Source organism: Catharus ustulatus, chromosome 15 (assembly GCF_009819885.2).
Source record: "Catharus ustulatus isolate bCatUst1 chromosome 15, bCatUst1.pri.v2, whole genome shotgun sequence".
Lineage (NCBI taxonomy): Eukaryota > Metazoa > Chordata > Aves > Passeriformes > Turdidae > Catharus > Catharus ustulatus.
Window position 1 is genome coordinate 13,005,888 of NC_046235.1, and position 15,579 is coordinate 13,021,466.

The 15,579-nt window shown below is 46.0% G+C and overlaps 1 protein-coding gene across 2 annotated transcripts in view; it reads right to left on the minus strand.

Moving 5' to 3' along the window:
• Positions 1-2,203: 2,203 nt before the first annotated feature.
• GLRA1 (glycine receptor alpha 1) overlaps positions 2,204-15,579 on the minus strand; it is a 47,232-nt gene continuing 33,856 nt past the window's right edge. The window contains exon 9 of one of the 2 annotated variants that reach the window (XM_033072893.2): positions 2,204-13,545. In XM_033072893.2, coding sequence (XP_032928784.1) covers positions 13,255-13,545 — 291 coding nt within the window. In that variant the 3' untranslated portion in view covers positions 2,204-13,254. Of the gene's footprint in view, positions 13,570-15,579 lie in introns of both variants that reach the window. The other variant, XM_033072892.2, reaches the window with a different exon arrangement.

The following is a 15,579-nucleotide window of genomic DNA, read 5'->3' on the forward strand; positions in this document are numbered from 1 at the left end:
CTGCTGTTCTTGATATTAAATCTGGAGACTGCAGTAACAGGTTGCACTTCAGACTTATCAAAGTGCTTTTAATAGAAGCTTTTATAGCTCTTAACCAAATCTGCAAAAGCATCTGTAAGCTTGAACCTCCATTTCTGTAGTGGGAGCTGGACAGTTCTGGCTCATTGCTGTCTGATTTGAAAGAAGAGTGTCAGTAAAGAATTCAAAAGGGTGAAGTGTGTGCTTGTTCTCATATGAATCATACTCAATATGTTGACCCAGAAAGTCATGTTCATGTCCCAAGATGACAGGCAAAATAAAATATTTACATAAAATTCTGTTGGAATGTCTTGTAAAGAAATACTTTTCAAAAACAAGTTATGTTGTAGAGTGACTCTTGGTGGTTGCATTTTGGTGGCTTTGTGACTCACTAATAACAAAGTCCTCTGAAGAAACCTGCTGTAAGATGTTGCACATTGGTTTTGATGTTTAGGCTTTCTGTAGCCTCCAACCCTTCTGGTTTCTGCCTTGCTGTACTGTTAAAACCTCAGTATCTCTGGTCTATGGCCTCCAGTGCTTTGCATACATTGTTGAAGATGATGATGAAGAAACCACGATTTGATTTGCAGTGGGCTACATGAGCTCCCAGAAAGCTGACCTCTAATAACCAAGGTAGTCCAGCTCTTTGTAGGAACCAAATGCTGCAATCTGAAATGAATCAGACTGTGTAAGTCTCCTTTCTGGTCCCTCTGTCAAGACAGAGATGATGGTACTGAAGTGCTTTTGGTGCCCCAGTGCTCTGCATGGAGTTGGGAAATGAAGAAAAGCTGTCTAGAGCTGTCAGGCTTTTGCACCCATAGCAGCCACATGGACAGATTTGGAATAACCAAGATCATAATACTTTGATGTGTCCTCCTGAGAGTACAGAGAGTGTTTCATGTGTGACTGATGTGATCTGGTCTCTTCTGGCTGATCTCAATAGTAAAAGATAAGTAGAAGTAAGGGCATTTCACTTGCAGGGGGTGTTCCGTAGCACCCAAGCTAGAACTGGAAGCCATGCTCTGCCTCTGCTGCCTTTTCTTCCTTGGAGAGCATTGCACAATTAAAAAGGTTTAATTACCCCTTGAGCACAGAGAAATGTCTTCTGGAGTACAGCATACCTTGTGTGGGGCTGTTCTGTAAAGCTGAACTGAGACTGTGTGTTTGGGAATGCAGATGTAGGTTCTGCATTTAAGGATTCAGGTTGGCGACACTTCCTTGCTCTGCAGGGCCCTTTTTTCTTCTTTAAATTTGCTCAGACTGAAACTCTGGTGTTCCTGGGTGTCCACTATCCACATACAGGTGAGTGTGGAAGTGGTGAGCTTGCTGCTAGAAGCAGAGCTTGGCAGAGAGATTTACTGCTGAGGCAGAAAACCTGTGTGGTAACAGTGAGCTCTGACTTGAATCTGAGAAACTTCCCTCTGGTGCCACACAGCAAAGATGTCCTTGAGACCTGGAAGTCCACTGACCATAGTGAAAAGAATGGTTTTGGGTGCAGGGAGGAAGATCTGGAGCTGATCTGCACATCATGGAGGGGCATCTTTTTGAACAAAGTGTATTAACTGCTTTTGCTTCATTACAAGGTTTTTATTGGGGTCAGGAGCACACACTATGGAGTTTTGAGCTGTGTGTGTTGTGGGAGTAAGGAGTTGCCTCATTGATGATTTAATTTCCCAACAGTAGGATCTTTATCTGTATTTGCATGTTATGTGGAAGAATGGGGCAAGGTGGTCCATTAATAACTGTTCTGGTTATGGGGCATGAAACTGAGTAAAATTCTTTCAAACTCCATCATCACCTAAAGACAGATTTTTAGAGTAATGGCATGTTCTCAGAATAGATTTGAAGGGCAGGATGCTGCCCTTCTATTTTCTGTCACAAAATGCCATTTGCCAAGCCAAGAGGGATCTGCTTGTCCACTGGTGATATTTCAAACTTGATAAAGCACATGACAGTGGAAGGAAAAATACTTTATTGTGAGCATCTTTGTGATTCAGTGTGAGAGGCAGCTCTCCTGCATTCTGAAATGTCATTTTGGGTGTTTGCACCAAGGTCACTCCATCTACCCAAGAATTTTAAAGCTATGTAAAAATAATGTCCTAGCTTGAAAAATAGTGCAAGAAACACGTTTTTCTTTCTGTTTCCAGCTGCTGTGTGGAACCTCAGCAGTAAAAATCCATGGAGAGAAATTTCAGAAAAATCTTTATTTTTTTTAATTGGAATCAGCATGAATGTATGATTCAATAAATATATTTTATATACATTTAACAGCAGAAACTTTACATTCCATCTTCAAACTGCTGAAATAGAACTTCTGTTTTAAAACTTTTTTTACAAGCCAGAAAAATAATTTTCCCCTGTGGCTGTGTGGTCATGCAAACCATCTTAAGTTACAGATTTATGTTTTCATGATGTAAAAATACTGATTTGAAGGAAGCAACTGCTTTGCACTCTGACCAATGTAGCAAAATATCCTTAAATGGAGTGTAAGGCCATACCAATTTTGTGTATGTATAGATTTATACATATGCATATATAATAAATTCATACAGAAAATGCAAGGTCTTCCCTTTTTAAGGTGGAGGAGACGTGTAAGTACTTCATGATTAAGCTGATTTATTCTTTTTGAAGAATTTTACATCTCACTTTTTAAAGATGACTGCACTTTGTATTTCTCACCTGCCTCCTTTGTTCTTGAAGGGAGAGAAGCATGAAAATGAAAAAGCACTGACTTTTCCATTCTTTTTTCCACTTGTATAAATGAGCCAGCAGAGGTACTCAGAGAGCACTTGCATTGCTCACTTCATTCCTTCTTACATTAACTCCAGGCATTCTTACTCTGAATATTTTTCTGATTATCTCCTGTGAGATGTGGATATTTCAGCACCCACTTTGCAAAGAAGAAAATGAAAGCAGCTGCATATGCAGCTTTTTCATTGTCTGATTTAAAGATGCTCATGTGGAGTTAAAGGGTGATGAGTTTTGTCCTATTAAGAGCAGCTGCTCATTTTTTCTATGCTGAAAAGTTGATCAAACTGGGCCAATTTGATGTCAATTTGATAAGATTGAAGAAGACACTCTGACCTTGTTGCCAGCCTTTCCTGTTGATGAGCAAGCTTGGAAAACATCCTTTTTAAATTTTTTTTTTTTTTAGCTAGCACATGGAAACTCTCATAAATAGCTCAAATCTGAATTTAGTACTTCCAAAAGAACGCTGATAGAGGGGCTGTGATGGATGTGTGTGTCAGGAGGGTCTGTCCTAAAGCCAAGATTTGGGTCTGAGTTGCAAACCCCACTTTCCTCCCTGAGTGGAGGGTGACTGGCATTGCCCTCCCGGGGGACAGGGAGGGCTGGCAAGGGATGGGACACCCTGTAACATCTCCCACTGCTGCTGCTGAACCAGCCCAGCCTTTGGCTGCCCTGCTGTAAACAGCATCAAGGCTCTGTTGTGTTTGGGAACAAATGAGCTTTAGTAAGCCAAGCTTTGGAAACAAAGATTTTCTTCATACAAATGGCTTGCAGATGGGAGAGGTACAGAAAACGGGGCAGCACAATGCTCCTGCTCAATAGGCTTTTCTTCAGAAATTTTTGTGAGGTATTCTTCCTAGATACCAGATTTTGAGGGTTTGACTAGTGAAGTAAGTGCTGAGGAAAACTGAGATAATGTTTATCCAAGGACACAAGAAAAATGCTGGCTAGGTGCTGAGCTGTTCCTACTTCTATTTTTTTTGCATATTTTCAGTTGGAAACCATTCCTGCTCTGTGTGTTTGTATCTCCCCTCTAAAACAAAACCAAATGTGCAATGGTTGTCCTGAAGAGAAATATCTTAATATTTTTATTTTCCTTCTAAATTCATTTACAAAACGATGTAAATGGATGTGCGTTTATAGTTGGATGGGAGAAATTCTTGGGTCCTCCCCCTCCTTTTTTATGTCACTTAAGTGTAAGCTTTTAATTTCTCCTTAGCTGTAATATAACAAGCATGATATGCTGTACACTGTGGTAGAAGGTGAGCGACAACACAGTCCATAAAATGTCACTGTCCACGATGTTTAGCCTGCTCATGGCTGTGGTTTGATCTCAGTGGGTGGTGACAACTGCTTGGGACAGGCTTGTGCATCTTCAGGGTTCCAAGGCTGCTTCCAGAGTGGTGTCACCAATGCTGCAGGATGGCAAACTGCGATGAAATGCAGCGACCTTTGCGTGTCAGGCCATTTTTGGGTGAAGTCCTCTGTGTGTTGCTTTGTCTTTACATCTCTCAGTCTCGTAATCCACCGAAGTTTTGCTGTATCTCACACACACACACAAGTGTGAATGGCTTTTATCACAGTTACCTCCTATTTCAGTTCTTTTGAAACAGTCAAACCTTTGCTGCAGCTCGATAAGTCCGTGAAAGAAGAGGTGAGCTCTGGCCACAATTAGTGCTGTCAGTATGTTATGACCAGACTTGGGAGCCACACAAACTTCTCTTCTTGTGTAGGAATTCCATTTCACAGTAGGCTTGAGATGCTCCAGGAGGTGCATTTTTCAGGATCATTCATTCCACATGCATGTGGTGAGGTTAAGTCCATTGGCCTTTGTGCCTCGTGCACCTCTGGAGCTGCTGGTGTCCCCTGACCCCTGTCCTGGTCACAGAGAGCCCCAGGCTGGTTGTACAGTGAGAAGGAGCTCAGAGTTCAAGCACAGCAGGTCACTCTTCCCAGCAAGGGGAAGGTTGATTGCTTGCCCGCCTCTGAAATTCTCACATAACATCACTGTTTGGATCTTAATGTTTGTTTTCCAAAATTTACAATTTGAATGCTCCCTAAGCTGACAGATCCCCAGATTAACCTGCTGTTGTGACCTGATTTAAGGATGGGTATATCAGTTATGGTTCTGAAATGTCTTTAAATGCCCTGTCAAGTCAAGTGGCACTGATCAGGGCTGGAGGGCTGTGAGTGGGGTAGGGTGAGACATCAGTCTGGGTGTGGGGGTGCTGTTTTTACAATCTCTGCTCTCAGTAGGTTAACTTGGGGATCTGTCAGCTTGGCCTATGCTGTTTCTGAGCTTATTTTCTCTTCTGATCTAACCCTGGAATTGGAAGAATGACAGTGTTTTGTACAAAATCATAGCAGATGTGAGAAGATTGGAATAGAAAGTACAAATTCAGTGTAGGCAGAGCAGAGTGTTTCAGAGCCCTGGTTCAGTTGTTTCTCTGGCCTAGATAAGAACAACGCAAAGAAACTTCTGCTCCCTTGAGCTAAGACTTCGTTGGGTCAGCCTCTAGGTGAGCATCTCTTGTACAGCTGAGCTCTACTGCTGTGACCAAGGGGACTGGCCATGGTCACTTAAAATGGTAAGGAGAGGATGTAACGATAGCCTAACTCATTAGTGTTTGTTTTTGATGGGTTTTTTTTTGTTTTTTTTTTAATTATTCTGGTTATCCTGATCACAAGTGGGATTGCTGGCAAGTGGAGGCATGCTTCTGACCAAGGACTTGCCAGGGTAGTTACACTCCTGCCTGTGAAGGATGTACCTGTGTCCCACACCTTGGCTTGCAGCAAGATGCACTCCCAGCACCACTCTTACATAACAGAGGCTGTCCCCTCTCCACTTCCCTTCCTTGCTGGTTTCTTGAGCCCTGTTTTTAAAGGTGACACTGCCCATGCTGTCCCATGTCTTTTCCTCCATGGACAAGTCCAACCTCCTGAATTCTCTTTCCAACTCCTCAAGAAATAAGCATTCAAAGTATTCAAAGCCTTGGCTCCCAACAAGACCATACTGATTGCAGTGACTGTGCTTAACTACTGCAAGGAGTGAGTACTACAGGTTCCTCTGCCTTACATGATCCTTGATCTGCTCTTCCTTTCTCTTTTTGGATCCCTGTCTTCACTCTATTCTTGGCTGGGGAGCTGAACTCTTAGAACTCTTCGACTTTCTAACAGTGCAGCCTCAGCAGAGCAGACCTGGCTGAGAAGCTGTGGTCACAACACGGTTGTGGCACATCACAAGCTCCAGAGCTGGCCCTGCTCCTCAGGAACTCATTGGTTCTTCACCCCAGCACAAGTAACTGTGGTGGGGATACTTCAGAAAATGTGTGAGTGCATACCCAGGAGAGGTGGCTAAGGCACCACCCATGGCACAGTCTTCAATATTGCATAGTTCTCGCTCAGTAAAGGTCAGTGTTTGGGGTTTGGTGTCGAGCAGGAAACACTGCAGCCCAGCCCCACTTCTGTTATCGCTGCAGGTGGTGCCCTGCTGATGTCTGCAGGACTCTGACAGGGCAGTGCTGCTTTAAGCAGTTACCATGTCTCCACTGTAATTGTCACTGTGATGGTGTCATCACTGCAAGAGTAGTTCAGGCTTGGAGCTGTAATTTACTGCCCAAATTCTCTGGTGTGTTTAACCTAGGCCATCTGGCTTAGCTGGTTTGCAGCCTAAAGCCTGATTCAGGTTTTTGTCAGACAGGTAACTCTGCAGTGTCACCAAGTGCCTGGATAAGGCAGGTGACTTCCCACTGCCCCTCTGGGGAAGGGGATTTGGCTTGCTACAGTGCTAACAGTCCTGGGCCAGCTTCCCAAGGGCCTCAGCAGCAAAAACTACCTGTGAGCTCTGTGTCCCTCAGACCTGGCAGCTCCAGGCAGCTCTACCTGCCCCTGCTTGTGCCAAACTTGACTCATCTGCCACAGCAGTGACATGCTCACAGCCTGGGCACGTGGTTACTGATGATACCTCATGCCCCAGTTTCCTGGATAGGTGAGGAGGGTGTCCTTGTTTGACTTAAGCTACTTACGCAATTCAAGTGGCAAATCTGCAAATAAAAGCTAAATTCAAGCTCTGCTGATGGCTTATTTGTGCTGGTGTCATCCTCTGCCCAGGAAAACATGGATGATTTTGTACTGGAAGCGCTGACGTACTTGACCCTCAGTCTGGGGACAGGGTTTGTGTCCCCTCTCCTGGCTGGGAGCTGCTGCTCCCTCTCCCTTGTGCTTTTTGGGGCAGTGATGCTCTGAGGGCCGCAGGGCTCACAGCAATCCCCCTGCCTTTCCCCAGAGTGGCAACATCAGCTTGTGCTGAATCTGTCCCATCTGTTCCCCCTCCCTGTCATGGTCTGGGTCAAACCATGGCTGACCCAGCTCCAGCACTGCTGGGACCCAGTCCTGTCCCAGGATGGGCTGTACACTGTTTGTAATAGATGCAGGAATATCACACACATAAGACTCCCTTATTATCTCTGCTCAGAAACCTGGCAGTGAAGTGCACAAGCACTGCAGCTTGGGCTTGCCAGACTTGATGGTCTTATTTTAATACAATCCTATAATTCCTGCTGCCTTGCACCATGCTTGTAGACACTGTTGGCCTTGGAGGGCAGGAGTGATGTGGCAAGCTAAACCTCTCCTAGTGCTTTTCCTTCCCCTTCTCTGCCACTCTTTGCCAGGATCCTCATTTGGCAATTTAACCAGTAATTTCCTCTGCTGGGGACTGAAATCATCCCTCTTCTTGTTTCCTGCCCTGTGGTTTGTGTCCTTTCCAATGTCATAGCAGCAGGCAGAGTGATGCTGGGACAATATGACGGGATGAGGGAAGAGCTGAACCAGGAAAGCTGCAGACAGAGAGGTCATTGTTCCTGGGCTTGGGGGCTCTCAGGTTGGGATTGCTCACCTGGCTCAGGCTGTGCTTCCCACTGCCACACTGCCTCTGGTACATCTAACTTGGGCTGTGTCCTTCAGTGCCCCTGCCGCCTGGAATCACTTGAGGACATCACCCCAGGGCTGCTCCTCCCACAGCTCTCAGAGGAGAACGTCTCACCCACTGCCAACACCCGCAGGCAGAGCTGGAGCAGCTCCAAGTGGATGCTCTGCTCAAAGTGCAACAGCTCCTTCCACCCTGCCTGGTTCCACCCTGCAGCTGATTTCTTGTGGGGTAGGAAACTGAGAATGCAAGGACTTGATTTCCTATCACCAGCTGCTGTAGAGCTGGATCAATGTAAATCAGGGAGCTCTACAGTAGTAACACCCAGAGACTGAATTCCCTCATTCCCTTGAACTGATGCTGCTTGCTTTCACAGCACAGTCAAAAAAGTCCTTGGTGGCCACCTTGGCATTCCCCAGGAGTCCTCTCCATGCCTGGCTGGCCCTGAGAGCACTTCCCTGGGAGCTGTCACCGTGCCTGCCTTGGGGAATGGTTTTAGTGCTGTATTTTGCCCAGTATTTCCCAAGACACCAATCCCAGGCCTTTCAAAGTTGCAGTGCTGAGGAACTGAGCCCCACAAGAATGAAAAAAGGGAGATGAACACAGAAATGTGCATTAGACTTGAATGAAGTGAGAGACTCGTGTAGGTTCGTTTGAGCAAGAGATGTGCAACTGGAGGAAGAAAAGAGAATGGGAAGATTTAAAGAACCTGAAGTAATTTAAGATGCTAAAATTAATGACTATTAGCTTCTGCTTTGGTGCTCATCCTAGCACCCTGAAGAACAATCATCTCGATTTTCTACTTAACTAGTGCACACTCTCCATGCAAATCATGGAAAACTATTGATCCAGGAGCAGCACACGATGCCTCTTCCAGCCCCCTCCTTTTGAGAAGAAGACAGGCACGTGTGGGTGCTTCCAAGCTGGGAATGGATTAGATAATTCCTTTACTGAGCTGGACTCTGTGGGATGCTGCAGCAGGACTGAGGTTTGGGGTCTGCATTGTGCTGTCCACTGCTGCCAATATCAAGGTTTTGGAGTAAGGAATGGGATATTGAAAGAGATTGTCTGTCTTTGGCACAGGGATAAGAGCTATGTTTTATTAAGTAATGATAGTATAGTACAAAAATATGACTGTATACAATTTGTGAAAAATATGGCACCACTGAGAACAGCTTTTTTTCCTTTCATGTGTTCATTTCTTTTCATAAATATACATTGTAAATGCTTCTAACTTTTTTCCTACCTGCTTTGGGAAATGAAGCAAAGTCTTTAAATCACAGTCAAGACAAAGGGCAGCCAACAGTTTAGTTTGAATTGTCTTGGCTTTGCTTTAAAATGAAAGATCTTCAGAAGAAGAAGAAAAAACTTCCAGAAAAGTGAGAAGAGTTCCTGCTTGGAGGATGTGAGAATATTGAGTTTGAAAATGTTTGATGGTTTTAGGAGCAAAGTCTCCCAACCCTGACAAGTAAAGACTTCTAGGACAGGAGAATTAGGGCACCAGCAGAGCCACAGAGGGAGTGACCTGAGTGTTCCCAGGCAGCTGCTGCTTGGCCAAGGCTGAGCTCTGCAGTGTGCAGCAGCCCACGTGTTCCCTGCTCTCTCCTGGACCCTCCTCAGCACCTCTGTGATTTCCATGACACTGGGATCCCAGATGGATCAGGTATTAAATGGGAGAAACTCTTCTACGTGATCAAAATATAGTAAGCTGGTGTTTTGAAATTCTGGACAATTATATTTATGTGTAAGGAAAAAGAATTTCTGCTGACAAAGCATTATGTCTCCAACAACATCTGGAAATAATATTTGGGATAAAGCTCTCTTATTCCAAAGAAGCCCAGTGAATTAGGACCCAATTTTTTCTCTTTACTGCCAGACAACTGCTGTTTTATTCAGAGGTTTTGCTTGTGAGCCTCATTCTTAAGAAGAGATAACAATTATGGAGTTAAATTCAATCAATATACCTGGAAGTTACCCTGCAATATCAAACTCTGTGCATTCTTGCTAATAAATATAATTGCTGGCACCATTAAAGCAGCCTACTTTAAAGATGAGATAAGCTATCAAAATGAGTTCTTTTGCAATACATGACTAAACACAACCTGGTACAGATGGAGAAAAATCTTTGATTTTGAAAACTCCCCAGACCTGCCAGGGGCTCATAGGACAGTCTAAAGTCTTGTCTAGGTCGTGAAACTCTCTGGCAGGCCATTCCTGGGACAGTTATCTCAGCACTGTCACACCTTCACTGAGATTCCTGTGTTTCGTGTTGGGATGTCACTGCTCACTGTCACCCTGCAGGCAGCCCCTGCTGCAAAATGGCCCAAATGGAAACTGGCTGCTTAAGGAAGAGAAAATAACACTGCTTATGGTGGGCATCAAATATACCCAGAGCTTGGCAAGGCTGAACTGGAAGCCAAGGCAGGCTGTGAGAATGTGATTCTTATTTCAGTCCCTAAACTTCCGTGGGCTCCACTGGCAGCTGAAGTGCTTCTGTATGGGCAAGAAACAGCATCTTTCTGATTTTCAGTCCCTACATGCTTTCCTCCAGCCTTATTCTGTGTCAAGAAGAGGCATTGGAGCTCTAGTGAAGCAGTAGCTGTGATATAACTGCATCTGCAGCTAGGAGGTTTTGGATGAACTTGGGATTCTTCAGTGCACAGCTGGAGCAGAATGAAGTGAGGTGGAAATGTTTTCCTTCTCCTTGCTCTGCTCCTGCCCTCGGCGTTTGGGTTTGATGTAGGACCAAAACCCAGCTAGGTGGGAAGATGGTGCATGGGATTTGTTAACCTACAGCAGCTCCTTTAGGAATGAAACCTGCAGCCCTGCTGTGCCCTGGAGAGCCATCCCAGGCAGCCTGGGGGGATCGAACGTGTGTGAACCACGGCCAGATTGCCCCACTCCAAAGTGCAAAGGTCCAGCCATGAGACAGGACATTTCTACCCAAATAACAGCAATGTGAGGTCATTCACCTGCATGAGGAAGGAGCTGTGGTATGTGGGTTACCAAGCCTCTGCTGTGCTGCTGGGCAGGGAGGGAAATTCCCTGGATTTGCCTTTCATCTCAGACAAGGACACGGCGTTTGAAGCAATCGCAAACCGCAGCTGGCACAGCCGGCCCTGGCGCACGCAGGGGGAGTTCAATAATTCAGCAAAAGTACCCAGAGCCAGCAGCAGACTTGGGCTCCAGCCAAGGCTCAGGACGTTGTCCCAGCATCAAATAACACCTCTGCTTGAGATCTCCCTGCTTGGGAAAGCACCCTCTGCCAGGGGAAGCAGAAATCCTCAGCCCACAGGTTTTCTGCTGCTCCAGTGGATGGACAGGGTGATGTGCTGGCTCATACTCCCACTGACCTTGTGACTTTGTGACCTTTCCCTGTCTCAGCAGTACAAAGGGACTCAAAAAACTGGATGGCCTTTGCCAAAACATTTGCCCTAGTCCACAGAGTGACCACTGTAGTTTTAATCTTTTTTTTCTCCCTTTTTCCCCCCTCTTGCTATTCTTGTTCTTTGTTTCTTTCTCTGCTTTTTTTTTTTTTTCTCCTTTTTTTTCTTTTTTTTTCCTCTTAAACTAAAATGTGTTTAGTGCTGGTGAAAGGTGCTGAATTGGCAGCCTTGGAGATGGATGCTCCTCTATCCAGCCCCAGCAAGCCTAGTGTTTTCTCTGGTATTTCTCCTCCTGCCATCATCCCTGTGCAGGACAGCTGGCAGGTCCCAGGCTCCCTCATCCTCTCACCTGCTTCTTTCTGTGCTGCTTGGGACACCCACGGCTGAGCATGACTTCAGCCTCCCATCTCAGGCTTGGGTGCTGCTGACCTGGGCCAGACTGGAGCTGGCAGTGCCCCAGGGCACTTTGCTGTGAGCTGTTCCAGCCCTGCAGGAGGGAGCCTGGAGATCACAACCCAGCTCAGCTCTGCTCCCATCCTGAGCAGGAGAGGGAGGAGAGAGGATGCACCCCGTGGGTGCCACTCTTCTCTCTGCCTTCTTTTGGTGCCTAACCCAGACCCAACCCCAAGTGCTTCAGTGCAGACTGATTGTCTCTTCCCTCGTGCTCTCTTTCACCTCTCTCCCTAAAGTGCAAACGAACACAGCAGAGTCACCCTGGGTGCTGCAGCCAGCTCACACCCAGGGGCCCAGAGGGACAAGTGGGACACCAAGCCCTTGGCTTGCCCACAAGCCCCAGCCAGGCTTTCAAGTAACACCCTAGAGGTGTTTGGCACATTTCTCCCCACCCCAAACACCAATGCCAACCTGTGCTACCTCTTGGGCAAAGAGAAATCCCTTTGCTCACCCCTTCCCACCTCCCTCCCCCCTTTCCCCATCCCCCCAAGCTGTGCCAGCCTCCCCCATGTCTCTGCCAGGCAGCAGAGAGGGGCAAAGCAGCCTGCTCCGTCTTCCCATCCATGTTAAAGGTAAATGCAGCACCAAAATAGATACAAAAATAGAATTTTGGGTCCATTGGCCCAGCTTCACTATCAATATAACTGCTATGAAATGTCAGAAAATAAAAGCTGCTCTCTCTATACACACCTGCCCCCCACCCCCCTCACTGTCAGTATTGCCACACGCCCGGTCCTGTCAAAACAAGGCAGCAAGATGCCTGTTTTCTCTATATTTTAAATATAACTGCTTCCATTCCCCCTTTGTAAACAAACATGGCAGAAAGGGGTTTGGAAAAAACAAACAAACAAATAAACAAAAAAACTATTTTAAAAATCCTTCATAGTCTCTAGTGTTCTGAATAATCATTCTGCCTCCTGGGGCTCGAATCCTGCCAGGTTGTTTAAAAGCACAGAAGGTACCTGTGATTTCTGATGAAGGCCCTGATGTCCTTCTCGGGTTTCCTTTGGATGCTTTCTGGTGGGGATGACAGAGATAATGTATTTGCTTTCCTCTATGCAAAAGTCACAAAGTGTTTGATCGGCAAACCCATGACTAAAAAAAGTAAATATATAAAATAAACAGCAATCCACAGCCTCTTTAAGTTTCCCCATCTATCCAGTTTTCAAAGTGCAAAACCTAGAGAAGCACAGAATGATTTTCTTGAGGTGTTTTTCCCCTTTTGTTAGGGATTTTCCCCCCTACGTGCTTGACTGGAATGGCCTTTCTATAGCAAAAGTCAGGTAAAGCATAATTGCAGTGGTTTCTGCACATGGAATCATGAATCATTCCAGTGACTTGAGAATATAAGCTGTTAATAGGCTAAAAAAAGATTTTTTTTTTGTTGGTCTTTTTTTTCTCTTTTGTTTTCTTTTTGCATTATAATTAAGCATGAATATATATTACTATATTACACTGCTTGGATTGCTGGAGCAATCCACATCTTCCTATGCTGTAAAACTAACTCCCACCCTGCTTTCCCCAGATCAAGAGCTTCTTTTCTCCTCCCTGCGCCAGTTACCCTCATTTCACATGATTAAAAGTCCCTACCAGCCCCACCCCCCCTTTTTTTTTGTTGTTTTGTTTTTTAGTAGATATTGCCGCATTCTTAACTTCATGCATTGCTGCATTGCTATTGCACATATATAAAGGATTGCTCGCTCCCTCCCGCCTGCTCCCCTCCCCTCACTGGTTGTGCACGTCCTCTCTGCGGACAATCTTGTAGATGATCCAGTAGAAAATGTTGAAGATGAGGAAGGCCATGGGGAAGCCGATGCGGGAGATCTTGTCGATTTTCTTGGCTCTCTGGATGAAGAGCTTCCTCATCTCCTCGGGGGAGCGCGACGGCGGTGGCACCGGGTTGGCCGTGTTGTTGTTGTTGGCTCCCTTGACAGAGATGCCATCCTTGGCTTGTAGGCAAGCTGGCCCCATCCCATAGGCAGTGAAGTTGAACCTGCCTTCCCCAGCTTCGTCCTCCTGGAACAGATTGAGCATGGGACTCTACTTAAAATGAGATATAGACAGTGCACCCTCGCTATAAGGCTCTCCGCTGACAGCGTCCTGCTCTGCACGGGGAGGATGCTCCCACCACGCCCCGACACCCTCGGGCAAACCCCTGCTCTTGGGAGAACAGCCTTATAGAGGGGTGCCAGCTGTGTGATGCACAGATGCAAATCAGGGGATCCAGGCGTCCCATGGGGAACTGGACTGACTTCCACCCCGCTGAGGTCTTTGACATATTGAAGGGTTTGTGGCACTGCTTTCATTTTTCCAGTTGCATCCCCTGTTTTGCTTCTGCCTCTCCCTACCCTACCCCCCACCTCCTATCAGCACCTTCTTTGCTTTGCCTGTGCAGTTTCAGGTTGCCCAGAAGGAGTGGGCTCCATGTAACTCACGTAGCCAAAGCAGCAGCTGCTTCCTACAGAGTTACATGGATGTGCAGGAGCCAGGAGCTGTCCAGGAAAAGAGCTGTGCAGGCAGCGTGCAAACAGCCCACGGCACCCCACAGCCATCCCCACGAGCCAATGTTTAAGTGAGGAGCTGAAGTGTCCTTCTGTGGGTCATGGCTGCTTGTGGTAATGCCAATTATTGAGAAAAAAAATACAATTTGTGTTCCGATCTAAAGGCAAATGATGTCGCTGTTTATAGGGCTTTGTTTTTTTTTTTTTTGTTTTTTTTTTTTTTTTTTTTTTTTTTTGTGAAAGCTTTGCTGGAATCCCAGAATGATTTAGCCCTGTTTTACTGAACACAGGGATGTAAATGACAGGGAAAATTAAGTTTGGCCCAAGTAATTCGAGAAGTGAGTTGCAGAGGCAGAGTCAGAATCTGAAGTCTCTCGACTACAGGTCATCAAGGCTAATTGTAGACCAGTGGCACTAATTAATCACTAACAGAGGCTGATCCATGCTGTGTCCCCCAACACTGACCTAGCAGCCCCCTCTCTTGTAGCTGCCTGCCCACTGTGCCCTGCTGCCCCTTCCCCTGTCCTTTGAAGAGCATCTTTTCTGGAAAGTTCCTCCATCCCATGGGCAGCTGCATGGCATGGAGGAGCAGGACACAGAGGACATTGCCGTATCTGAGCAAACCAAAAGTACCCAAATAAAATCAAGTGCTGGCTTTGTGCAGTACTCAGAGCTTATGGACCCTCTCACCATGTCTGTAACAGGGGTCAGCTAAAACTGCCTCTGCTCTTTTCCCATTGCACAGACACTGGCACATGTCTGGCTTAACCTAAACCACTCGATCCTTAAGGATTATTTACTGGATTATTTTCTCTTCTCATTGCTGAGTGGCCACTGGCTGACTTTCTTTTGGCCACTTTGGCTTTGTTTTGGTGAGTGGAGTACCGGGTTTAGAGAAGACAACAGTGCCTTTTTCAAGGCACCATGTCAAAGGAGAAAGGCAAATACATCACCAGCCACACTGGGAAGTGTTTCCAAATACCTCCATGTGGGTCTGAGGATGGTGTCATGTTAACCAGACTTTTCCATACCACTGCAACATCTCACTTTTTTTTAGCCTAATGTGTCATGCCTAAACCAGTCAGAGGTACCAGACAAGTCAGGACATCAGGACAGAGCAATTAGTGCCTTTGGCAGCTGCATTAGCCCACTTGCATATTAGCAGTCAGCTTAGTTTTCTGATGAGCCTGCAAACCTTGTTCATTTAGCATTTGCAAGTGTTTTTGTTTATGCTTTGCTCCAATTAAATAGCTGTGAGATTGGGCAGGGACAGTGCTAACAGCTTTGTGTTCAGCGGAACAGCTCTGGCAAATATCTCTTAAACTAGTCTGTATTAGTGGCTTTTTTTTCCCTTATTATTGTTTTATCAACAGGCTGATCTGCATACAGCACAGATCCAGAGACAGGATGCCTGAATCCAGATGAGGAGATAAATGCACTATGGAGGCACCCATGTGCGTGGGTGTGGCTCTGCCTCTATTCAGCAGCTGCATCTTCTGGACCAAAGCTTTGTTGGTTTTGGGATGGCAGAGCCATGCTCTTGTCAGAC